Here is a 27,151-nt window from a genome sequence, read left to right as displayed (position 1 = left end):
GGTTATTGTTTTCTCTAAATTTTTTGTTTTAGCCTCTGTTGTTTATGTTAGAGGCTTTCCTCAAAAGTCTGATGACCTGTGACTATTCATTCATATTCTGGAGTGAATGAAGCACAACAATGCTGCCTGGCAGCTGTGTGTGAGTAGGTGGGACTTGTGGACTGGCAAGCTTGGGTGGCCTTCCAGGTTTGTTTGTTTTGTTTTGTTTTTTTGATTCCTTTATTTATTTTTAGAGAGAGAGTGTGTGTGTGTGTGCGTGTGTGTGTATGTGTGTGTGTGTGCACGCACAGGGGAGGGGGGGGAGAGGGAGAGGGAGAATCTCAAGCAGACTCCCCACTGAGCATGGAGCCTGGCGAGGGGCTTGATCTCACAACCCTGAGATCATGACCCGAGCCACAATCAAGAGTCCACTCTTGGATTGCTCAACCAACTGAGGCACCCAGGCACCTCCCCCCACCCTCAGCTTTTTATTGACAGAGTCCCAGCTGTCAGCATTTAGAGGTCTTTTCTCTTTGGCCATTCTATTTCTTCAGCAAAGTATCTTTTTTTTTTTTTTTAAAGATTTTATTTATCTGGCAGAGAGAGACACAGCGAGAGAGGCAACACAAGCAAGGGGAGTGGGAGAGGGAGAAGCAGGCCTCCCACCTAGCAGGGAGCCCGATGTGGGGCTCGATCCCAGGACCCTGAGATCGTGACCTGAGCCGAAGGCAGACGCTTAACGACTGAGCCACCTTCAAAGTATCTTTTAGTCCCCTACTTATAGTAGCAGCTGGCTGCTGGAGTTCTCGGAGTGGATGGAAGAAGAAGTAGGAACTTTCATTCTGATTTTAGTCCCAAACCTCCCCTCTACCCTCTATGATACCCAAAGTCCTGAGCCTGTCTAGTTCAGTTTCTCCAAATGATAAATATCCCATCTCCTCTAAGTGTAGGAGTAAAAACTGGAGAGATCCTGTTGTACTTATGCATATTTTCAACCTGCTTCATTTTCCACCCTGTTCTCCACCCACATTTCTGTATCATCTGGTGCCTCTGGGTCCTGGACTTTGCCTACTCTGTTGGTTTGCTTCTCATCCATGTCATCTGTGTGCCTAGTGTTACCCACCTCTCTGCTGCTGAGTTATTTACTGCTCCTCCATTCATATTCTGTCCTCATATTTTGTGATTCAGGTTATAGACATCTGCTAGTCTCGTTGAAGATAAGATTTGTGTTTTTATTTCTCATTTTTTCCTTGTTTTAGGTTGACTTCTGAGAGGATAGAGCAAAAAGATTTTCATTTGGCCATTTCAAACCAAACAATTATTTTATAATCAGAAGAAAACAAAAAGCTATTCTCATTTTGAGGGGAAATGAAGTTATAAGACTAAGAAATTTAGTAATGGAAAGCAGCCAGTGTAGTAGCTAAAGGAAGCATTAGAATCACTAAAGGATTTGACAAGAGATTTGATTGAAGGCAAAGAGAACTTGAGAGAGAAAAACTGAAGCAGGCCCTGGTAAAGGTGGGAATGCCATCAAGAACAGAGATGGGGGGCGCCTGGGTGGCTCAGTTGGTTGGGCAACTGCCGTCGCCTCAGGTCATGATCCTGGAGTCCCGGGATCGAGTCCCACATCGGGCTCCCTGCTCAGCGGGGAGTCTGCTTCTCCCTCTGACCCTCCTCCCTCTCATGCTCTCTCTATCTCATTCTCTCTCTCAAATAAATAAAATTAAAAAAAAAAAACAAAAAACAGAGATGGGGAGCTTATCTTTGATAATAGAAGTGAAGGAAGAAATGGTAAAATGTAGAGGTAATAGGTAAGATGAGGGAGCTTATATCCAGTGGAGTAAAGTTGGTCATGGAGTTTAATAAACTGCTATTTTGATTTTTTTTTTTGTAAATCACCAAGCATTTCAAATCTTATATATTTTTCACCACTGAATAAAAAAAGTAGAAACTATGTAGTATTAACGAAAAAGATCTGCTTGGGGCTCCTCTATTACTTTTTTATCTTGAAAAATATGTTAAAGTGTAAGCTCTTAATAACAAGTGTTTATTCTAATCAATGACTCTTCATCTTCTTCAGCTTACTTTGTTGCTTCTTGTTTATTTTTGCTCCGTGGAACTTAATCAACAAACAGCCAAAGCATACTGTTGAATAAAATTTTGGTATAATAAATGATGACGTATCTTCCAAAATCAGATTTAAAAATATTTTCCATATGGATTTTAAATGAGTATATACTAGTGAGGTCACTAAATCAAAATAATCTGTATAATCACCAGGTGCTATTCAGTGTTCAGAAATGGAGTATTTTCTTTGGCAAGTCTGATTCATTAGTTCACACTTCTAAGTACTTGCCAATCATATTTGCTACTACAGATACTTGTTTCAAATCCTCTTGCTTTGAGAATGCATTCAGGTGGCTCTAAACATTTACTTGACTATTGGGATTATAATGTTCCTCTGACATATCAGAAACTTAATTGTAATCAGTATGCTAAGTGAGACTGATTTTCTCAGTCTCCAAATCCAAATTTCATTTGTAAAATATTTGAGATTATAGAATACTTACCCCAATTCTGGGCTTAAATCTTATTCCACCTAAGAATAGTTAGGCTAATCCCCTCTATGACCAATCATTACTATTAGTCTTAATAAAACTCAGTATTTCACATTGTAAATTCTAATATATCCAGCCAATTTTATGGGAAAGTCATTGGCCTATAGAAATTTATCTACTTGTTTCTCAGAAGTACCAAGAAAAATACAAAGGTGTATGTGTAAAATAACAAATTTTTATCCGATTCCGCATTTTCTAAAAACTTCCTAGACTGATAGTGAAGTTGACCAATTACTGAAATAAGTTGACAAAACTGTATTGGGAATGCTTGCATGGCATTCCCATTGTTCAGTGGTGATTATTTGATTCTTTTTTTTTTTAATTTTTTTTTAATTTATTTGACAGAGAGAGACACAGCAAGAGAGGGAACACAAGCAGGGGGAGTGGGAGAGGGAGAAGCAGGCTTTCCCGCTGAGCAGGGAGCCCGATGCGGGGCTCGATCCCAGGACCCTGGGATCATGACGGAAGCCGAAAGCAGACGTTTAACGACTGAGCCACCCAGGCGCCCCTGATTATTTGATTCTTAACAGCTTTTCTAACTTAAAGTTCATATTTTCAGTCAATAGAAAAGCAAGGAGAGGGAAATGAGGGAACCACAGGGTAGTGGTTCTCAAACACCAAGTCATATATTTCTCACTGTCTCTTACAAACAATTCACGGACTGGTCTACTGTGAAATAAAAATAAGGGTAGGAGAGATTGGCATGAGATATACCTCAAGACTAGAAATTGTTCATACAATTTTGAGCATACAGTTGGACTAAGAGAGGCGGCCTCACTTTTTCTAATCTACATTGAAAATTAGCTGTGGGAAAGGAATGCAGATTCTTTTTTTTTTTTTAAGATTTTATTTATTTATTTGACAGAGAGGGACACAGCGAGAGAGGGAACACAAGCAGGGGGAGTGGGAGAGGGAGAAGCAGGCTTCCCGCCGAGCAGGGAGCCCAATGCGGGGCTCGATCCCAGGACCCTGGTATCATGACCTGAGCCGAAGGCAGACGCTTAATGACTGAGCCACCCAGGCGCCCCAGGAACGCAGATTCTTGACTCCCAGGCACTATGAAATTACTAGTATATGGTAAAGCAGATCATTTAAGTGAAAACAAAATATCTTGGAACTGTCTTCCAACATATCCAGTACTCTTATCTTGTTCCTGTACTAGTTGTGGTTTTTCATTTTATGTCTGATTGGGGTTTAATATAGAAACTACTGTATGCAAAGTAAATGACAGTTGGACACCTGGGTGGCTCAATTGGTTAAACGTCCGATTCTTGGTTTCAGCTCAAGTCATGATCTCAGGGTCATGAGATCAAGCCCTATTTGGGCTCAGTGCTCCGTGTGGAGCCTGCTTGAGATTCTCTCCCTCTCCCTCTGTCCCTCACGCCCCACCCCACCCCTGTGCACTTGCTTGCGCTGAGCACGGAGCCTGCTTGGGCTTCTCTCTCTCCCTCTCCCCCTCCCCCGCTCATGCGCTCACACTCTGTCTCAAAAAAAAAAAGTGAATGACAAATGACTGCTGTTTTGTTTTTTTCCCTTTAGATATATCCAGAGAGTGCCCAGAAGAAACTTCCTGCTGGAAAAACTGAAAAAGCAGTATTTATAACACTGGAATTTGTGGATAATTTGTTAAAATGGCAGAAAATAGTGAAAGTATTAGCAAAAATGTAGATGTAAGGCCCAAAACTAGTCGAAGTAGAAGTGCTGACAGAAAGGACGGTTATGTGTGGAGTGGAAAGAAATTATCTTGGTCAAAAAAGAGTGAAAGTTGTTCAGATGCGGAAACAGTGAATGCTGTAGAGAAAACTGAAGTTCCTTTAAGGAGCCAAGAAAGGAAGCACAGCTGTTCATCCATCGAGTTGGATTTAGATCATTCCTGTGGGCATAGATTTTTAGGCCGATCTCTTAAACAGAAACTGCAAGATGCTGTGGGGCAATGTTTTCCAATAAAGAATTGTAGTGGTCGGCACTCTTCGGGGCTTCCATCTAAAAGGAAAATTCATATCAGTGAACTCATGTTAGATAAGTGTCCTTTCCCACCTCGATCAGATTTAGCCTTTAGGTGGCATTTTATTAAACGACACACTGCTCCTATAAATCCCAAATCCAATGAATGGGTAAACACAGACTTGTCTCAGAGTGAATTGAGGGATGGTCAGCTAAAACAAAGAAGAAACGTGGAAGAAGAGGTAAACTGCTTCTCACATAGCAATGTTCAGCCCTGTGTCATAACCACCAACAGCGCTTCATGTAGAGGTGGTCCTGTGACTGGCTCTGTGATGAACCTGGTTTCAAATAACAGTATAGAAGATAGTGATATGGATTCAGATGATGAAATTATAACACTTTGCACAAGTTCCAGGAAAAGAAACAAACCCAAATGGGAAATGGATGAAGAAATCCTGCAGTTGGAAACACCTCCTAAGTACCATACCCAGATTGATTATGTCCACTGTCTTGTACCAGACCTCCTTCAGATCAATAACAATCCATGTTACTGGGGAGTTATGGATAAATATGCAGCTGAAGCTCTACTAGAGGGAAAACCAGAGGGTACCTTTTTACTGCGAGACTCAGCACAGGAAGACTATTTATTCTCAGTTAGTTTTAGACGCTATAGTCGTTCTCTTCATGCTAGAATTGAACAGTGGAATCACAACTTTAGCTTTGATGCACATGATCCTTGTGTCTTCCATTCTCCTGACATTACTGGGCTCCTAGAACATTATAAGGACCCGAGTGCCTGTATGTTCTTCGAACCACTTTTATCCACTCCTTTAATTCGGACTTTCCCCTTTTCCTTGCAGCATATATGCAGAACAGTTATTTGTAACTGTACAACTTATGATGGCATTGATGCCCTTCCAATTCCTTCTTCTATGAAATTATATCTGAAGGAATATCACTATAAATCAAAAGTTAGAGTACTCAGGATTGATGCAACAGAACAATGCTAGGGAAAGTGTGGGAATATGGGAATGATTATATACATATTTTCATTTAATATTTTATTTTTCTTATGTCACTTTGAATTTTTCTACAAGGGCAGTTGAAATAAATCTCTGCCCTAAATTTTACTTCCAGATCAGTTTATTTTTCTTATGATAAACTAATTGTTTAAAGTTACACACTAGGGGTTAATGAATATTTTTGACCAGGTGTTTGGTTTTTGTTTTTACCAAATAGATTGTATGCTTACTTAATTTTTTTTCTTAATTGTAATTCGCTTACAATCCAGGGATATTTGGAATTTGGTAGGCGTTGCAAACACAGTTAAATAATCTATATTTCATACTTTTCTTTCAAAATAATCTTACGTCCTTTCCTACATGTAAATTCTCTTGTTAACCTATGCCATTGGCATTCCTATACATAAAATATAGTTTCCCCATCCCCCTTTTCAGAGTTGTTTTAAAGTTCTTCAGTAAAGCTGAGTGTGTTGTAATTCACAATCCATACCAACGTATTGAGTTTTGTAACTTAATAAATAATAGGGATGTTAAAGGTAACAAAATGGTTTGAAATTAAACTTGAAGTATTTTCATTTTAAATACTAACTATAAAGCAGTATTAGTAAATTTGATTTATCTGATCAGGAAGAATCAAATGAGAACATGACTTTTTGGAGGTGAATTTATTTTCTACCCTGTAGCATGGTCATTTATTTTTTAATAGGTCTTTTGCTCAACGTAGATGAGTTGCTATCTTCAGGACAAATATTGTTCCTTTCTCACTGGAAGCTTTAAAAATAATGATAACACTATTATTAGTAAGTAGTAGTTACTAACATACTAAAGCAACTCTGGGGTTTTTCTGTTTTTACTTATGAACTGTTGCTTCTGATTAGCCTTTTCATAGAAACTCTGAGCCTGTTCTTTTGGGGAGATGCCACAGTTTTATAAACAGCCAGAAATTTCCATCGGTAACCAAAGAGGGACCTAAGTATTCATTATTTTAAAGTGAGCTTCACTAAACATTCAAGAAGTAAACATGGAGCTCAGTTTTTTGAAACTTAATATTGGTTTTGATTTTCGGGTTTCAAATAATTATTCCTATCTTCAGAATTAACATGTCTTTACTGTGGCGTCAAAAAAGGGAAAACATTTTGAGAGCTACATGGCTTATGCCATACTGAACAGTACTAGGCACTAGGAGTAATATTTTAAATTTGCTATCTCAATACGGAAGCATTTTTAGAAACGTCATTATCCCAGTATAATAAAGGTAAATGGAGTGATATCCTATCTAACTCCCCTTTTTTAAAGAGTCAGCGCGTAATTTCCTAGACAGTCGTTTCTTCTGGTGAGCTGTCTAACCCTTTGTACAAATTGGCTTTTTTAATATCATAGTAATTGATTTCTTGATGATAATTTAGGTCTAGTAGGAAGCTGCGTCCACCTGGACTGAAAGAAATTTGACTCAACTTTCCAAGTTAGAACAGATGTTTCTTAAGTATCATTGCTTTTATTTCCCTTTCCTGCAGTTCTGTTTTAAACATAAAGATGGAATTTTTCAGTAATAGCTTTAAAATAAATTTTTAGCAATTACAACAAAATTAAACCAAGAAAATCTCTTACCATTTTCTAGCATTTTTTTTCTCAGTGATCTCAAGATTGTCTTGGTTCCAGGTAGGGTAACTACTAATTATGGCACCTGTCTGTGGAGTAATGAGGCTCAGGATATCATTAACACCGATATTGGGATAAATATCTCTTCTAAAGATGATATTTTCCTTTTACAAAAGTAGAAAAGTCTCATACTACCTCATCTTTATTGTGACACTTTTGTAGATCACTGAGAAGGTTGTCTTATTTACCAATAAAACACTTCCTAAATATCCATTTTTGGTGAAAGAACATTAATAGTAAGACTCTACCCATGATTATAGTTTTTTATCAGATTTTGATAATGAGACTTTCTGTTTCTGTGAAACAATTATTGTTTTAAATAGTTTTCTTTTAAAAGTAACTTTTTATCAGTACAGAAAAACCTAAGGGATGACTAGCTAACAAATATTCTGTTAAAGAGTAATTTTATAAAGAAAAAATGAAATATAATTATGTTGTCTTTTATAATGGTACAAATTAATGTTTATATGAAAATCAAGATATTAAGTAGCTTTTCATATATTCAAACTGGTTGCTTGTGATATATTTTCTCTGGCTTTCTTATTTTTTCAACTTCAAGGTATTAATAGCTGTTAACATTTTCAAAATACTGCCATACATATATCCTTGAACTAAATGATCTAATAAATGAGAGCAGGGAAGAGACTCATTTACTCTGAAATGGTTTGTATTTTTCCTTTGGTATTTGCTACAGTGAAAAGAAATCTGGAAAGTAGAAGTATAAAGACTTGAGAAGGGAATTGTTTACCATGAAGGAAAAAGGAAAGAGTAATAATAAATTTTTAAAACATTAAAGAATTGGAATTTAGAAAGGTTAATTCCTTTCTCTGACTTTGTGAGGATACATTTGGAAGAGCATTCAGTATTCACAAACTTATTTTTAAAATGTAAAATATGTAATTATTGGAATATATAACAAAAGTGACTAAGTCATGAAAGGAACATGAGGAAAGATACAAATATATCTAAATATAAATTTTGTAACTCTAAGTTTGTGGGCATTTGAAAAGTGTAAATTCCAGAGTTGAGAAAGCATCAGCATGGTGGAATTGTGTAGAGCTTATTGGTGAGAGAGGATGGAGCTAAAAGAAACAAGATAAAATATTGAAATTAAGAATTTAGGCATCACCTCAGGGACGAGCCTTGACAGTGAAAGGGAACTACTTAACTGCTAATAGCTAGTCTGGACCAGACACTTAACTGCGCTTTGGGAATCATCCTGCACTAATCAGGAAATAAACTTGACTTTTCTATTTCTCAAGCTTTTCAGGACAACCCCACCACCACCACCATGCATCTTTTTTTTTTTAAAGCTATAGCATCTTGATTCATACTCTTAATTCTTGAAATATTCTGAATGGATTTTTTTAGGTTCCTTGAGCATTTTTGCATGAAGAATCCTATGTGATCTTTCTATAGCCATGCCATTCACTTAAATAATTCATAGAGAGAATGGTTTAATTTAAAGGAAGACCTAATAGGAAGAAGATTAAAGGAAGCTTTTAGTCAGCCTGTGGTTAGATTTATTGATTTGGTGAACAGAACTGTGTTCTTTCCTGAATTTCAGCTAATGGTCAAAGAATGGCTTTCAGTTAAAGTTGTGACATTATAAATAATATAAAGAATGTCTAAGTAATTAGAAATCCTTTAAAAAGTAGAGTACATGTGGCCAATAGGACTCCTACAAATTCCATTTCTTTTTATAAGAAAAACACAAACCATTATTTATTCATGAGCCAAAGCCATTAAGAAGACAAATCAAGTGATCAGCTTCCTGTCTCTCTGAATTTTGGATCATTTTATAGACCCACGTAATAGAGCGGTTTCTTCCTATGAAACAAAAACCTTGAAACCTAACTCTTATACTCTTAGTTTTCATTTAAAAACTTTTTTGTCACTTTTAGCTATAATGAGTCAAATAGGCTATATATTGATTTTGGTGGAGTAAATTTCACAGGAAAGTAGACTTAATTATTTCTGGAGACAACACAGGGAGAATAATGTTTAAATGTAAAAAAAAAAACCCCTGTGTGTTAAGTAATATCCAAATGAATAAAAGATTTTAAGTCAAGCAGACTATTGTTTCTATTTTGGAAAAAAATCTTTACAATTTTGGTCTTAACTGTAATCAGTTTTACATTTATTTTTATTTCTAAAGAATGAACGGAAAGCACAAAGGTTTTTTTTTTTCTTTTTTTAATGACCTAGTAGAAATGAGCAATGCTGCAAGAGTCTGCCTATGCCATTCTAATATATTAAGTTATTCGACACAGTGGAAGTGACTTTTTAAATGGATTGGCTTCTAAGTAGAAGTGTAGACTAACAGATATAGCCCAATGGAAAGGGATTTGAGGCACATTAATCCTATTTCAAATAAAAGCAGAGTCTATTTTTTGTTTAATTTTGAATAGATTACTCAATCCTAAATCTTTATCTTCATCTCCTAGCATATAAAATGTAGAAAAATAATACTTGTCACAACTTCCTGAAGGTTAATTCATTTAAGAGATGACCCTTGGAGCATACTTGAAAATAATTTCTGTAATTTCTTGAAAATAACGTGATAGATTTTCAAAGTATCCCCTTAGTGGACCCTGCAAATTCACATTCACTTCTTATAGTCTGTAATAGGCTTTCTTGGCTTGATTTGACAATAGAGGTAACAGTACAATTTGGATTTATGGTTTAGACTCTGGAATTGGATGAACAATTGCAGTTTCCTCCTACCCTTAATAAGGTTTATGTAAAATTGATGTTTGCCTGTTATTTTAAAAGTTGATTATGTTTGCAGGAAGTGAAGATAATCACTTTTGCTGTGGTTAAAATCAAATCTAAACTTTCAGACTTAGGAAAGTAAAACTCAAGGAGGTTTACTTAAATTACACTTACTTTGCTAGGATTGAATCAATTCTGTATAAGCCAAGTATGAACTTGATATATACTTGAATATACAGAGTTTAAGTAGTAACTTCACAAAACTGTTAGTACTCTTGTCAGTTGGGCTTGTATGATCCTCCCCTTACCCAAAAAGAAGTAGACTGTTTCCATTTTTATTTCTAATCCTGAAGTTGAATGTTTCTTCTTGGATGTGAGTTCAAATAAATTGATCTGAATAAATTTTCACTTCTTCTTAATTAAAAATTCGTATATAAAACCCAAAGGCTTTGTATTTTGTTTTTAAAACATTGTATATCTTGGGGTGCCTGGATGGTTCAGTTGGCTAAGCATCTGACTCTTGATTCAAGCCCCGCCTCGGGCTTCACCCTGGGCATGGGGCCTGCTTAAGATTCTATCTCTCCCTCTCTGCACAAGCTCTCTCTAAAAACAAAAAACACTGTATATCCTGGCTTTGCACATTCAACTTAGAATCTAAAAAAATTGGGGGCGCCTGCGTGGCTCAGTCAGTTAAGCATCGGACTTTTGGTTTCAGCTCAGGTCATGATCTCAGTGTCCTAAGATGTTTGGGAGTCTTTCCCTCTGCCCATCTACCCCCACCCCCACCCCCACCCCACTTTCATGCCTGCGTACACTCTCAAATCTAAAAAAAGAATAAGAAAAAATTTAAAAATCTGTATTACACATTTTCTAATTCAAAATACACCTTATGTCTTAATGTGTCAGTTTGGGTCTTCTAGAAGCAGATGCCAAAATGCGATTAAATGTGCAAGAGATTTATTGGGGAAACACTTATGAAGGAAGAAGGTGTGGAAGTCTCCCTATCACTTTGCAAGTCTGACATACATGAAAGAAATGCAAAGATTGATGAGGGTGGGGTTCAGACTGCTGTTAGTGCAGTTGTGAAAAAGTGAGATGGGGGATTTAGTATCCAAGCAAAGGTTGACTGAGGGAGCCCATGTGGGACAGGAATGGCCTAGCTCTAGAACACAGTACGCTGTTACTGGCTGAGAGCATGGGAAAACGAGGCTGTCAGTTACTCTGATAGCGACCAGGACTGGGGTGAGGTGGGTGAGGCACTCAACTTGGGCACAAAAATTTTTTGACCGAAAATCTCGTATTTCAGTACAACGTTTTAAATTCAGAATTAAGGGGCGCCTGGGTGGCTCAGTCAGTTAAGAGTGTGCCTTCGGCTCAGGTCGTGATCCCGGGGTCCCGAGATGGAGCTCTGTGACTGGCTCACTGCTCAGCGGGGAGCCTACTTCTCCCTCTCCCTCTGTGGGTCCCCCAGCTTGTGCTCTCTTGCTCTCTCTCAAATAAAATCTTTTTAGATAATACCAGAATTAAAACAATAACCTAATGAAGAGAAATGCCAAAATTTTAAATAGTTTTACTGACTTCTGGTGACTCACGCTTCCTTATAGCTCCACAAGGCACTGTGGATTCACTGCCTCCTGAGGGCAGAGTAAATCACACTAATACCCTTTTCCATAGACCATTTTCCCTGTCCAAAAATAAGTCTTCAACAGGCTTGGGTATTTGCAGCTTCTCTATAGCTCGTTTTTCAGTAAGAGAAGTGTGTGTGCTGGAGGAGCATACCCAGGAATGTCTTCGTTTAAGAAATTTCTAATAAAATGCCTATGCCCAGTGACCCACCAACGGGTTACACAAAGCAAAATGTAATGATTCTGAATCCTTCTAACGTATTTTTACGTATATGTACATACTATATGTATATGTATTTTACACACTATATAATTATGGCATCTACAAAACTCGCTAGCAGATTCCTTGGCGCTGGGGGAATTTGTCCATTATCCTTCAGAACTAACCTAGAATAGGTAAAGTTTTATTCAAAGATGAACATGTGGAGGGAAGAGGCATTGATCAGGAAAAGCCTGCATAGACAGCTTTTAGTCAGTATCAAATGCCAAGCCATTTATAGACGTCTTCCCCTTCCTGTGGTGTTCCTTTAGCGCGCCTCCATTTGGGCCCGAGGGCCGGCATCCGCTGGTTGGCCGCATCCACACCCAGCCAGCTTCGAGGCCCGGCTGTAAAAATCCCTAAGCGTAGGAAATCCAGAACCAGTCCTTACACCACTCCAGGAAACAAGTTAGCAGCTTCCGCCGGGGTGCCCAGAACATCACTGACTACAGGCATTTCCTCCAGAATTCCGGAAAACCGGGGAGCTCTCCTCCCACCCACCAGAAGAAAACAGCCACCCTTGGGCGAGCCCGAAGAGCAGCCGCGCCGCCCCGCCCTGCCGGGCAGGCCGCAGTGCCGCCGGAAGCCTGCTGGGGGCGCGCGCGCTGCCCGGCCCGGCCCCGGGAGGAGGGGAGAGAGCGGGCGGGGGCGGTGCGCTCGGCGCTTCCTGTTCCGGCGCCAGGAGGAGCCGCGCGCTGTTAGTGCTGGTGTTGCTGGTGCTGCCGCCGCCGCCGCCGCCGCCGCTAACGTCAGTCACTCCGCGTTCGGTTCTTCGGCACCCGGTTCGCTCGGACCCATCGCCGCTTCTAGACTTTGCTGCGAGCTCGGATCTTGCCGGGTGAGGCTGCTTCGGCGCTAGTGGGGATCGTGGAGGGGCGCAAGGGAGAGCGTCCAAGCGGGAGACGGGCGCGGTAACAGAGGTACCTGGAGTCGCCTTTTCGGGGGCTGGGACTAAGCGTCTGCCCCCGCCATTTTCCTCTGAGCTGCGACGTGCCCCCCCGAGAGCTCCCCGGGGAGAAGGCGTCGGAGGCGGGTGACGTCGCGCCCGACGGGTTTCTCCGCACTTGACGTCAGGCCTGGTTTGGGGGCGGGGCGGCAAGCGTGCCCGGCCCCTCCCCCACCCACCCCCTCCCCACCCTTTCCCGGGCGGCGCGACCCGCTCGGAGGCCGGTTCGCTCCGGTTGATCCCGGACTCCCTTTGTTCTTTTGGCCCTAAATGGTTCCCGGCTCGCGCCCCTCGGCCCCGACCCCCTTCCCCCATTCATTAATTTCTAATAAAACGGGAGAGATGGGCCTGAATAGTCTTGGAATCTGGCACTTGCTTAAGATTGTCCGCAGTGTGACAACGTTCTGGTCGTTACTTAAACCAAAGGAGTTGCTAGCTAATGCATTCGATGAATACACATGACAGAAACCATGAGAAGTGCTGAGTTCTGTGATACTCTCTTTTTTAGGATTTAGGAGCTTATGTTACGCATGGAAGGTTATAAATAGCTGAACCATTTCCTCTTTGAAAACCAAGAGCAGTGCTTTTACTGGATAAAATTTCTAATGTTGAGGCAATCAAACCATACCGAAAAAAAATTTTTATAGCCTTAAATCTAAAGAAATACACACTCTCACACCTGATGATTGTTAAAGGCCGGTTTTGAAAACGAATCTTCATTACAGGCCAAGATAGCCTTCAGAGATCTTTCAGAAGTTCTTTGTTCGGCTGTATTCATTGGGCAGGAAGAAGAAATTTTTCTTGGTGCTGGCGTCTCTGAACCTCCTATTCGAAACTAGTTTGTCTCAGAAACTTGGGTTGTGCGTATTAGAATGTTCTTTTCCTCTCTCCGGGAGGAACAGAAAGAGACCCATGCCTTAACTGCAAGCCTTGGGGCCAGTGTGTTTTGGAATTCAGAAATCTTTGGATTGTATCTTTAGATTTTAGGAAGAGAATAAGATGCATAAACAAGAGGTATCACCCCCGCAAAGTCGCGGCAGCATCCCTCAGACAACATTCATATTTGTGCAGTGATAGGTGTGACTTAATGGAAACTATAAATAGCCTCAGGTCAGGCTTTGCCAACAACTGTTTTGTGAAGGTTTCTTTTATTTTCAAAAGTTTCTGAATGGAGAACTTCAGAGAAAGGTTTGCAGACCTATAATAGCAGTTGTAAACGCTAACATTTGTTGAGTTTTCCTTGTGTGCCACAGTGACCAGGAGATTTATTATGTAAGTCTCAGGGCAGGTCTGTGAGGTGGATACCATTCCTGTCTACTTGTATCTCTGAGGTTTGAAGAGTTCAACCTGTCCAGAGCCGGCGAGTGAAGAGCTGTGGTTTTATCTAGGCAGTGGTAACTTTCAGGGTCACTCTTAACCTAGGCTGCATGCCTGTGTACAAAGGAAGAGGGGGGAATGTATCTGTTGCCCACCCACTATTTTTAGAGCACTGTTGTTATAGACAATTTAGGAGTACCATTTAGTCTTTCACATCACTAGCCCCATTATAGATGAGAAACTGAGAGTCAGTCAGGTGAGCTGAATCTGATGGAGACATTGAAACCTCAGTCTAAAGGCCCTCTGCTAAGACTCCTGTCCCTTCCCCTTTCTGTATTCCAACCAATCTGAACTGCTTACACTTCCCATAGTGGGTACTCTTGTGTCCTTCAGCTTTTGCACAATCTGCTCTTCTTTCCTAGGGCCTGTCCCACCATCCCCTACTCCCAGCTCTTCCTTCATTGTTTCTCCAGACTGCAAAGGAACCTCTTCTCAGGATTCCTCCCCTGACACCCTTCCTTGATTCCTTTAGGAGCTCTTTGTGGTACTCTCTTGGTGCCCTGTGCTTACGCCAGGTAAGGTAGATACTGTTTAAAGGGTTGTTCTCCACCAGACTGAATTCCTTAAGGATTTATTCCATGCAATATTACTCATTTCCCTAAAGCCCAATACAGTGCGTGGTATGTATGTTCCAGGCATAAGTATTAAAAAAAAAGATTTTTTAAAGTTACATGGCTTTAAAAAGTTTAAAATACTCCAAACCTTTATCGAGTCCCCAGATCCTTGAGTTGCCCAAATGTAAAATAGAACATATGTGATAAAAGAGCCAATAGTAAAAACGATATTCTAATTCAAACTTTATATTTTCAGTATATTACCATCATCTCCCTCCATACTAAACATCAATGCAAACGTCCTGATTTCTCTTAGTTTCTTATTTACTTTTTTAAGAGATGGGGAGGGGCAAAAGGAGAGGGAGAGGATTTTTTTTAAAGATTTTATTACTGATTTAGAGAGAGGGTGTGGGAGTTTAGGGGAGGGGCATGGGCATGGTGGATCTCAAGGCACTCCTCTCCTGGAGCACAAGCAGGGAGCCCGAAGTGGGGCTTGAGCCCATGACCCCGAGATCATGACTTGAGCTAAGACCAAGAGTGGGACACTCAACCCACTGAGCCACCGAGGCGCCCCTCTTAAGTTTCTTTTAATAAACATTTTAGGGGCGCCTGGGTGGCTCAGTTGGTTAAGCGACTGCCTTCGGCCCAGGTCATGATCCCGGAGTCCTGGGATCGAGTCCCACATCGGGCTCCCGGCTCAGCACGGAGCCTGCTTCTCCCTCTGGCCCTATCCCCTCTCATGCTGTTTCTCTCTCTGTCAAATAAATAAATAAATCTTTAAAAAATAAATAAATAAATAAATAAACATTTTATATGTCTGTAGTACTTTATAGATTAGTAAACATGTTACTTTTAATTATCTGTAAAGTAGTCAGGATCTTGCAGATGAGAAATGGTCTGTGGTTAAGGAGTTTGCCTTAGTCAAGAGGATTGATGTCCATATTTCATAACTGTCTAGTTCTATGCTTTTTATCACTCCACCACAATGTGATGGCCCCTTTGAAATAGTGGCCTTGTTTGGTAGTCACTAGTAATTTACAGAGTTCAACTTTTTAAAACCTCCTTGTGATTGGATTGCCATTTTACTCTAAAAGCCATAAGAGTTACAGAAATGTCTTACTTTTCTGGTGTATGTCAAAAGAAAGTTTGTACTGTTTTTAAATTACTATTCTTGCTGCTCAGAAAATAGAATGATTATTTTTCAGATGATGCATAGATCCCGCCATAAAGTAGTAATGGAAACTTTTGGAAATAATAGCTTTACAGTATTCCAAAATGAAAAATGAAAATCTTTCTTGATTATAAACCTTTTTTTTTTTTTTTGACCTCATCTTAATTAGCATAATCCAGGGGCGCCTGAGTGGCTCAGTTGGTTATGTGCCCAACTCCTGATTTTGGGCTCAGACCATGATCTCATGAGCTGGAGTCCCGTGTGGGGATCCACGCTGGGTGCGCAGCCTGCTCAGGAGTCTCTCCCTCTGCCTCTCCACTCCCCTCTAAAAAAATTAGCATAATCTAGGTATTTTGGAATAGTTTTTTAGAAAATCTAGATTTAAAAAATTATGTAACTCAAAAAAATTATATAACTCTTCTCATATTCAGACACTGATGTCCAACTATTTTTTTTTTTTTTAAGATTTTATTTATTTATTTGACAGAGAGACCGTGAGAGAGGGAACACAAGCAGGGGGAGTGGGAGAGGGAGAAGCAGGCTTCCTGTGAAGCAGGGAGCCCGATGCGGGACTCGATCCCAGGACCCAGGGATCATGACCTGAGCCGAAGGCAGACGCTTAACCACTGAGCCACCCAGGCGCCCTCCAACTCTATTTTTTACCTTTTTATGATGAAAGTAAGAATAAATTAGAATGTTTCCTATTAAAAAGAACACTGTATATTCTAGACACGGAGAGAAGGTCACTTTACTAAAAGTGCTGTAGAACAGAAATGATCTACTTTTAATTCCTTTAGTCAGGGCTTCGTTACTTAATCATAAGATTCTAATACCTCCTTTATCTTCCAGGATTTAATTTTTTTTTTTAAGATTTTATTTACTTATTTGAGAGAGAGACAGAAATAGCGAGAGAGAGCACGAGTGGGAAGGAGAAGGAGAAGCAGGCTCCCCACTGAGCAGGGAGCCAGATGCAGGGCTTGATCCCGGGACCCTGAGATCATGACCTGAGCTGAAAGCAGATGCTTAACCTACTGAGCCACCCAGGCGCCCCCAGGATTTAATTTATAACTTCAAATTTGGAAAGCCAGAGTTGTGAGTCCATTTAATGTTAATTAACTTACAGAATAACTTACATTCTAATGTAATTTTATAGCTAGTTAACTTTATATTGTGTGTGTGTGTATGTATATATGTTTTTTTAAGAGGGAAAAGAGTAATTCTGAAAACCTGAACAGCAGCACCACATGAAATTGAATGTATTGCTTTGTTAGTTCTCCGCTTCAGAATTAATGTGAACTTTGATACAGAACCATTTTCTGTTTCAGAAAGGCTCACCCTATTCGAAAAGCATGTTAATCTTATGTAGACTTTAAACTTGTAATGCACTGATAAAGTTTCTTCAGATGTTCCTCTTAAGAATTTACTATTGTGTGATATTATGATTTAGTATAAAACCTTAACGTGGGAGTGAATGGATAGCCATATTTGCTGTATATTCAAGATGTGTTTTTTGATATTCTGAATAAATAGCAAGGTCATTGCAGTTGTAGGCTTCATATTCTTTTTCTTTAGCATTCCTGTTAGCCAATTCTACTTGAAAATAAAACTCTAAGAATGCAAGGATGGCTCAGTATTAAGCAGCTTTTGTATATAATTAACTGTGTACATGGGTCAAAGGAGAAAGACTGTGTTGTGATCAGCTCATTAGATGTCAAAAAGATCTGAAGAAATGCAGTGTCATCTCTAAATGTTCTTTTCCTCTAAATGTTTTTTAACTAGCAAAATAAGAATAAATAAATCTAGCAAGATAGGCATAAATAGACATCTTTAATGTAACTTTTTCCATCTCAAACTGAAAATGGGAATTTTATTTAAACATTGGAAGCATTTCAAGGAGAGTTGGGAACAAGACCATTGTGCTCACTATCACTATTTAATAATTTCTTTTTTTTTTTTAAGATTTTATTTATTTATTTGACAGAGGGAGACACAGCGAGAGAGGGAACACAAGCAGGGGGAGTGGGAGAGGGAGAAGCAGGCTTCCCACTGAGCAGGGAGCCCGATGCGGGGCTTGAACCCAGGACCCCGGGACCATGACCCGAGCTGAAGGCAGACGCTTAACGACAGAGCCACCCAGGCGCCCCACTATTTAACATTTCATTGTTAAGTTTAGCTGATGCAAAGGAAAAAAGAGGTGTAAATATAGGACAGAGAATGTAAAATTATTATTATTATGATTATTATCACAGATGACATAATTCTTTAGCTGAAATCCCAGGAAATCAACTGTGACACTTTCAGGAATAAAATAATTTAGTAACATTACTGCTTACAAAAGTGATACACTAAAATTTTTTCACATAGGGGTGCCTGGCTGGCTCAGTGAGTAGAGCATGGGACTCTTGATCTCAGGGTTGTGAGTTTAAGCCCCACGTTAGAGCTAGAGTTTACTTTAAGAAAATAAATGAACTATTGAGTGATAAATGACAATGATGGGAACTAGGAAAATCTGCCTTGTTCTTGAATGAGAAGATTTGATATTTTGAATATGTTACATGTTCTCTAAATTAATCTGTAAATTTAATGCAATTCCAACCAGAACACCAATAGGTTTATTTTATTTTTTTACAAAATGATCTGGAAAAAATAAACAATATTCAGGAATCTAGGAGGAAAAGACAACAGCAGTAGGTCATCTGACATTAAAATTTGTTATAAAGCTACTGAAATTAAGATAGAATGTTGTGGTGCAGATCAGTAGGGAAGAACAGACTTCAAAATATCAGTGGGAAATAATAGAGGCTCTGTAGCCTGGTGCTTAAGAGCCTTGGCTCTGGAGTCAGATTGTACCTGAGTTTGACCCCTTTTCTGCTTGTTACTAGCTCTGTCCCCTTAAACAAATTAACTTGATGAGCTTCCTTTTTTCAAGCTGTCAACTGAGTGAAAGAATTTGTATCTATTCAATGAGATTACCCACCTAAAACACTTTGAGCACTGTACATGTTCCGTGGTAAATACTCTGTATTTGTTGTCAGTATTGGCAGTAGAATGTGTTAAGGGTAGCTTGTCATATACACTGAGAAAAGATAGATTATACATTAAGTTAGGTGGATTATACATTAAGTTAGGGGCACCTGGGTGGCCCAGTCAATAAAGCATCTGACTTCGGCTCAGGTCATGATCTTGGGGTCCCAGAATCCAGCCCCATATCAAACTCCCTGCTCAGCAAGGGGTCTGCTTCTCCCTCTGCCCCTCCCGCTGCTCCTTGCTGTCTCTCTCTCTCAAATAAGTAAATAAAATCTTTTTTTTAAAAAAGAGTGTAATTGGCAAAGGACTTTAAAGTGACATGGACTTTTAAGATGTACTTTATTTTAGATAGCCTTACCTGTTGACTGCATATTTAACTTCCAGTACTTTTTCCTGATGACACATTCACGAGGATATGTGTTGAGAAGTGTTCACTCTGTCATTATTTAAAACAGCTCAAAGTGCAAACAACCTAAACTACCACCAAAATGAGAATGCAAACTATATTGTGGATCACTTTTATATGATGTGCAGCCAGTAAAAGGGGATGACATTTATAGAACTACATGAACTACAATGAAAGTTTTCCCTATATAAAGAAAAAGACCTTGCATACATGATTAAATAACAGTGATATATACAAAGTTCCTTATAAAGAATATATAAGAAATGTTAAGCACTGGTTTTGAAGTATTCTCTCTTTTTTTTTTCTTTCTCTTTTTTAGGAAAATGTCTGATGAATTTTCGGTAAGTTGATGCATTTATCCTTCATTAAGTATTTTGGCTCTTAACAAACTGACCTAGTTCTAACTGCAGGCCATGTAAGTCTTTTAATTTAAAAGAGATGCTTTTTGTGATCTTGCTTTTGGCCATGTGATTTTAATAGCTGATCTGCCTTAATTGACTTAGATATAATATGTTTGAAATTTTATTCTGTTGTATGTATTTGTGAATCCTTAAGTAAAAAAATTTTAGAAGTGTTGCTTCTGTTCTCTGTTCACATGGCAGTGTTAATAATGGCCAGCATTTTTGGAATATAATATACACCAGGCACTATGTTAAGGGTATTACATGAATTATCTCATTTAAGCCTCAAATTAATGCTAAGCTTTTTTTTTTTTTTTTTTTTAAATGAGGAAACTAAAGCTCAGAGAGAGTATGTAACTTGTTTGAAGTAAAGCCAGGATTCAAATCCACAATATTTTGAGTAATTGTATTTAGAAAATTTGATCTTCTCTAAGGAATTTGCATTGTAAAGTTGATTTTTATATTGAACTGTTTTTAAACTGCGCAGTTTGGCTATTGAAGATGTTCTAGGAGTTTGTAATCCCTCGCTCTACAGCTTACCATACTTCATGGGTTTATAATCATGTTTGACATGATCTGTCCCTAAATAAGATTGATACATGCCTCTTTTGTATTCCAGTTGGCAGATGCACTACCTGAACACTCCCCTGCCAAAACCTCTGCTGTGAGCAATACAAAACCTGGCCAACCTCCTCAGGGCTGGCCAAGTTCCAACCCTTGGAATAACCCAAGTGCTCCACCTTCTGTGCCATCTGGACTCCCACCAAGTGCAACACCCTCCACTGTGCCTTTTGGACCAGCACCAACAGGAATGTATCCCTCTGTGCCTCCCACCGGACCACCTCCAGGACCCCCAGCACCCTTTCCTCCTTCTGGACCATCATGTCCCCCACCTGGTGGTCCTTATCCAGCCCCAACTGTGCCAGGCCCTGGCCCCACGGGGCCATATCCTACACCAAATATGCCCTTTCCAGAGCTTCCAAGACCCTATGGGGCACCCACAGATCCAGCTGCTGCTGGTCCTTTAGGTCCATGGGGATCCATGTCTTCTGGACCTTGGGCACCTGGAATGGGAGGGCAGTATCCTACCCCTAATATGCCATATCCATCTCCAGGGCCATATCCTGCGCCCCCTCCCCAAGCACCAGGGGCAGCACCACCTGTTCCATGGGGCACTGTTCCACCAGGAGCCTGGGGACCACCAGCACCATATCCTGCCCCTGCAGGATCATATCCCACACCAGGACTCTATCCCACTCCCAACAATCCTTTTCAAGTGCCTTCAGGACCTTCTGGTGCTCCACCGATGCCTGGTGGCCCCCATGTGAGTGTTAAATTTGTTATTTAAAATGCACTAATAGCCACATAAGCACAACTGAAAGATTATTTGCCTCCGGGTTTGGATAGAAGATTAGAAAGCATTTAAAACTTTTAAAAGAAGGGGTGTGTGTATATAAGGTAAGAGTAAATTTCAGGCTTCAGATAAAGCATTTAGAAGGATGAAAACAAAAGTATTCCTGGTACTAAAAATAGAAAAATTTCCCAAAGATTCCCAAAGACTTTGGAAGGCAGCTATGCTCACCACTATACCACCAACGCCGGCTTTCCCAAAGACTTTGTAATGTAGTAAGCAATGTCCTCAATAACAGCCTTGAGGTAAACTCAGGTGCATTTCATTGGGCTTTTTTTTTTTTTTTTTTTTTTTAGTTTTTTTTTGTCACATTTTATAGCATCACACCAAAGCACAGTTCAGTAAAAAGTCTCTGCCTTTGTGACTTCATACAGAGGTAGATTTTTAGAGCATCTAGGACAGTGAATACATAGAATTTCCTGTCCTTCCTGTAACTCTCCCTAGTGTTGCTCAGCCAAAGTTTTGTTGGATCCTCCGCAGCGTTGAGCTCCAGATTATACCACTACTCTGCGTTGTCAGTTACAGGTAATGCGTCATGCTTTACTGTCAGACAAGCCAGAGTGGTAGGATTGACGTCTTAGTTGGAGAACCTGTCTTGGACATACAACCAAATAGAAAAGCATCCCACTTGCCTGCAGAAGTAAGCCACATGAGTCTTAAGAAAGAATCATGATTCTCCTTGGTGGGGGGGGAATGACTCTTAACAAAATAATCAGGTCTCCCAACTAGATTAATGAAACATCCACCTCAACTGTAAAGGAAAAGGAATCTTAATAAAATGACCCCAAAACGTACTTTCATTAGTATTAACTTCTTGCTATACAAATTTTCTTAAATTTTTTGTTTGTTTGCAAATTGTATGCCAAAATAAATGGGATGACTTGCCGTTTGGATTTATTAAGCAGTAAGTTTATTTTAAACCACAGCAAGGAGTTAATAAACTCCAATTAGAAAAACTGGAGGTTTACTTTTTCTTTTTTCTGTTGCAGTCTTACCATTAAGTTAATGGACGAAGAGATGACGCTTTGCTTTTTGAAGTACATATATATGCACATGAATGCATATATAAAAATTGCTGGTTTCACTATTCTTAGAGGGCATTCATGAAAGAACAACTCTTGCACCTCTCAGAAGATATCTGCCTCTTGTACTTGGATGTATAGTATATCTGATGTATACAATCAGATAAAAATGTAAAAGTAAATCATTCAAATGTGATTTTTATTCGGTTTTTATGGAACGTTAAAGTGATGAAGTATATTGAAGAGCTCTTTGATACAATTTGTTTAAAACAAGATTTCAATTTGTTTAAATTATGAAACCACACACTTAAAAATCTAAGATGATGTGGATTATTGTTAGAATCTGCAACCTCATTGGCAAATTATTTCAAGTATTTTTCTATAATCACTTTTTCCCTAAATAAACACACTTTGAAAACAATCATATTGTCATAATTTAAACAAATGTTGCCTCTCAACATCTTGAACTGCTCTGTCTATAGAATAAATAAACCTGGTCCTCTTGAGGTTGTAGTTTGGATATATATTTTAAAGCTATTGGTAATTATTGTCAGATGTTGAGTTCATTAGCCTGGCAGTGCACATTTTTATCCTTGAGCTTTTAGTAAAAACTTTTCTTTGATTTTGAGTTCTACCTGATCTGCTTTATTTTTAGCCAGATGGGTCACACAGCTCTAAAATCTGCCATTTATGAAAACTTGTTTCTTTTTAATGCAGGCCAGCGTGTGTGTAAATTATTATTAGAGAATTGGTCATCTCTGTATTGCTTTGGAATAGATTTTGAGATGTCAGTATTGCTTTGGGAAGAACTCGAAGAAGGAAATAATTCTCTCCTTTGTCTTAAACCTCAAGCCAGAGGAAACCCTGGAAATTGCTTCATAGTGACAAGTAACTTGCATTCCCACAGAACACTTCTACTCAGACCCTTTCCTATAGGTCCCTCTGCCTCAGTTCTTTAGAAGGAGCACATCCTTTAGTTTCTCCCTGATACGGAAAACTGGCACACTCTAGGGGTCTGTTGTAAACACATATAGCAGTTATGTTTCAAGAACCTTAGTCATTTAGACATGACTCTTTGTACAAGTGCGATCAAAATGTGTACGTGTCTTTCAGAGTCTGGTTAAGCTGTGTCATTGTCCTTTGCATAGTTTCCTGCATCTGTTGTAAAGTGCTTATGGCTCACAGTTCAGTTCTGTGTTTGTTGACAGTAAATAGGTAGGATTGAGTGCCATCCTTAAAAGTTATTCTCTAGCTCTAATACTGAAACTAATAATTATAAGGTGTAGATCTCTGTATTCCGTTGAAAGCAAGCAGTGTGACTGTCGCTTAAATTAGTATTGTTTGTAACCACCGAAATAGCCTGAGTAGCTTTTTGGCACCTTATCTCTAAATCAGATCCTTAGAGTCTTAGAACTGACTATGTTATTTGTCAAATAACATTTTGAACCTTTGAATGTATCCATCGGGTTACTAAAATATGTCATGGATTTCATGACTAGTCTAGGAGAGATTTATGCTGGAGCTCTTGTTTTTGCTTAGAAATAAAATATTTAGTAGTTTGTTTCTCTTATAGTTAAAATGTCAAGAATGCCAAATGCTGCCAATTTAATGGTTTGATAGCTACCTCCTTTTAAGAAAGCAAGATGGTCATCTTTGAGAAGAAATTCAGTGTTTAAGCTCCCTTTTAAATAGATGATAGAGTCAGGCTTTCAGAATTGAAGCTGATTTGCTTAGATACCTTCAGACTGGGGAATGTCGTTAGACAGCTCCTACAGAGTGGTGCAAGCGGTCTTGTTTTCTTTCGCTTCCTTGCAAGGACAAGCCGCACCGATCTATAACACTCTTGGAATCTTTGGTCAGAGCAGCCTCCCATTTACAAGGCAGTAGCCCTAGAAGGTATTTTAGCTTAAATGGTCGGGCAGTATGTCAGCTAACTGGGGGATGAGAGGAAAAGTGAGATAGCAGCGAAGATCTCTCTCCTGGCGGTGATTTTGGTTGCGTTAAGTTGGGAGAAATTGACAGCTCTGGCTTTAGATACAATATTTAATGTAACACTAGAGGATACTGTTTGATTAAGAGAAGTGGTAGCACGTTTGGGAATCTGTGATCGTGGAGTCCATTTATTAGAGGAGAAAATCTGCTAAAGGATTTGAAGGAACATGAACATGAGATTTGGAATTAACCCCCAATAAATACATCAACTTGGCTAGTGACCCGTACTACCCAATGTGCCCTAGACATCACACCTTTTCTTTGCTTTTCAAGGACTTTCCAACTGGTAGTTGTGAAATTTTTTTTAACCTAAGAATGGAATTCAAAGGGACTAGAATTTGCTTTTATGTTCCTTTTAGTTTTGTAGAGCATTATTTCTCAGCTTTCGGGGTGGGTACTCTGGGACAAAAATGTATTTTTAGGTTCAGGGTAAAGTTAAAAGCAGTTGTTCCAGCAGAGGAATGGGGGGAAAGCACGGGGGAAGGTTTTTCTCTTTACAAGGGACTAACGTTGCTTTTGAAACCAGTCCTGGTAAGCCGGCATCAGTTTAGGGAAGAGACTGTTTCTTAGAAAGTTTGTTTGGTCTCAGAAGGGAATACACAGGATGGAATATGCTGGCACTTGGACTCTCTCCGAGCAAGAACTTTAAGACAAATTTGATGGAGGTAATCGAGATGTGTTGAGGATTAGTGTTTCTGGAGTTGAAATCTTAGATTTTGAAATCTTAAACCGGAAAATGAAAATAAAGATCTTAGGTCCTCATCACACACGCAGTTCTCAAGAATCAAGTTTCCTTGGAGGAGTGCTTGTTGAAATGCCTTGGCTTGTCTGTCCTGGGCTCAGCCTGACGCCTTTTCATGCTTTTGAAGATGGTGTTTACAACTCGGACTCCACAGCCCTGTTTTATATAAAGTAAAACATAGATTATTCAGCAATAGGCAATACATTTGTTTTAATTACCCAAGGGCCTCCTTCCTTCGTCAGTGTTCCTGTTGTTTTCAGTAGAGAATAATGGGAGAGAAGAAGGGGGGTGAATTTTTGGCCTTGGTCTGGCACACCACTACAACAGAATATTGGCCTATTTTCTAGGAAAGAAGTCGGTTTTGCCCGTAAAATTTTACCTCACAAATAATAATAAGTGCTACCTATTGTACCCCAATGGACAGCTTTTGAAATTATGTGTACAGCAGGACGAAGCTCTGCTCACGTTTCAGTTGAGATGCTGTGCCTCGTTTGCATGTCAGTCAGTTGCCTAGACTTCTAAATGATTAGTGCCAATGTCTTCCTTCCTCACCCTGAATAAGTGAGTGCTAGATTTATAAAATGCCAGGGTTATAAACCCTGGACATTAAACCTAAGCACAGACAGACCTTCAAGTGTTGGTTTTTGAAAAGCATAAGGTTAAATTCAGATGAATCACACTGATAGAGGTACTATGCAGAGAAAGTGGGGGGCGGCTTTCAGGGAAGACTAAAATGTAATCTTGAGCAATATTGAGTATTGAAGACAGACACTCTTTTTTTTTCAGAATTCTGCTAAGTAAAATTAAAATTGCCAGTAAAATAATCAGTATTAAAGAAATGCCAGGCAAGCTTCTGGCTAGAGAAAACATCTGAGAACTGCATTTGTTCAGCACTCGAGTGTCTGATCCCGGTGCTTTGCCAGCTTCCAGAGCTGCAGAGAAGGAGGAGAATGCCTGTCCCGCGGAGGCTTACCATCTAGGGGTAGCATTTACAGAATGCATTAGTAAACCCATTTTTGGTTTACCTAGATAAACATGTTTTAGTTTGCCGCTGGTGGAAATGAGAGGCCAGCCTTTGGACATTTTAAACAGCAAAGTGTGGTGTACCTTTTTTTTTTAAGTAAGAAATTAATGTTTCTCAAGATTGTAGTGTTGGTGCAACTGTTCACATGTGCAAAGTAACGGGAGGTTTTTCCTCTTCACTTCTTCCCTGGATGAAGGCACTTAAATTGCCTGTCACTGGTTAACAGATACTGATTGTTGCCATTAAGTAAACTTGACTTCTTATGCGTGCTCTATAAAGGTTTTTTTTTTTTTTTGTATTTTTTAATATTGTGATTTTTAAAATTGACTTAATAATGACAAATTTGATGTATGTAATTGTCTATGCATTTTAAGTTAAACTGCCTAAAATGTGATTTGAGACATAGACATTTGTTTTGTATTATGAACTGTAAGCAATCTGTTTGAGATGTTAGGTTTTATCACCTGCTGCTGTATTTGTAAACAAAGACATGTTGCTTTAAGAAGTAATTATAATTAGGAGTAGTCTATTGATGTGATACTTGATATTTTTTAAGATAAACTTGTTTGCTTTTGTGTATTATACCTGAAAACTTTTTTAAAAAAATGTATTTTCATGGTTTCACAAGTTTTTCCCTGTATCTTATTCCTTAGGCCCAGTTCTGGGCTTCCCTGAGAAGTCCAGAGCCTAATTAATTACAAAATTGTTGTCATAAAGAAAGAAAGAAAAAAAGGGCCTGAGATGCTCCTCGTGTGTGACCTGCATTCACTAAGGCATTTAAATAGGCTGCCTGGGAACGACCTTCTCCAGACCGTCTTTCAGCAACATGGTGTCCACTGTGTGGGTTTCCTCTTCTCCCTTCAAGGCTACATTATTCTTTGTAACCAAGTTATCTGTATATACAGAGTTGGAGAACTTTCTCTCTGCCCAACTGCCACCACCCCCACTTTCTTTTATGAAAGATGGTTCTATTCTTGTGTAACTACTATGCCTACTGTGAGGGTCACATTATCAAACTTGGTACAGTTTGCCATTCCCTTTCCACAGTGGGTTTGCTAGCCTGTCTTGAACCCCGGTGTGGGTGGGGCTGTAAATGAGTCATTCGTACGGCATTATGCTTTTGAAAGAGTCTTCTGCTTTTTACCTTATAATTGGACAAAGTGCAACATAAGTTTTTAAGTTACGTTTGATGTCTTACTTCCTATCCCTTAAAGGTACCCACCTCAAATGGAGCTCTGAAGTAGGTAGTGAAATAAA

General features: G+C 39.3%; 2 protein-coding genes across 4 annotated transcripts; both read left to right on the top strand.

The window, feature by feature from the left end:
- The first annotated feature begins 4,178 nt into the window (after positions 1–4,178).
- Positions 4,179–5,859, top strand: SOCS4 (suppressor of cytokine signaling 4). Its single transcript, XM_021701388.1, has one exon. It carries the CDS (start codon positions 4,229–4,231, stop codon positions 5,549–5,551), a length of 1,323 nt encoding a protein of 440 aa, XP_021557063.1. The 5' UTR covers positions 4,179–4,228; the 3' UTR covers positions 5,552–5,859.
- A 6,637-nt stretch (positions 5,860–12,496) lies between these two features.
- Positions 12,497–26,472, top strand: MAPK1IP1L (mitogen-activated protein kinase 1 interacting protein 1 like). 3 transcript variants are annotated; one of them, XM_021701340.1, is made up of 5 exons: positions 12,516–12,659; positions 19,622–19,643; positions 20,323–21,027; positions 21,559–21,639; positions 22,104–26,472. In XM_021701340.1, exons 2-4 carry the CDS (start codon positions 19,626–19,628, stop codon positions 21,598–21,600), a joined length of 765 nt encoding a protein of 254 aa, XP_021557015.1. In that variant the 5' UTR covers positions 12,516–12,659; positions 19,622–19,625; the 3' UTR covers positions 21,601–21,639; positions 22,104–26,472. The 3 variants fall into 3 exon arrangements, with proteins under 3 accessions (XP_021557018.1, XP_021557015.1, XP_044773774.1); XM_021701343.1 differs by lacking the exon at positions 21,559–21,639 and having other exon boundaries at positions 12,497–12,659; XM_044917839.1 differs by lacking the exons at positions 12,516–12,659; positions 21,559–21,639 and having other exon boundaries at positions 19,416–19,643.
- Positions 26,473–27,151: the final 679 nt, after the last annotated feature.

This window comes from Neomonachus schauinslandi, chromosome 9 (genome assembly GCF_002201575.2).
Source record: "Neomonachus schauinslandi chromosome 9, ASM220157v2, whole genome shotgun sequence".
NCBI classification, from domain to species: domain Eukaryota; kingdom Metazoa; phylum Chordata; class Mammalia; order Carnivora; family Phocidae; genus Neomonachus; species Neomonachus schauinslandi.
This window is presented reverse-complemented; position numbering and strand designations above follow the sequence as displayed.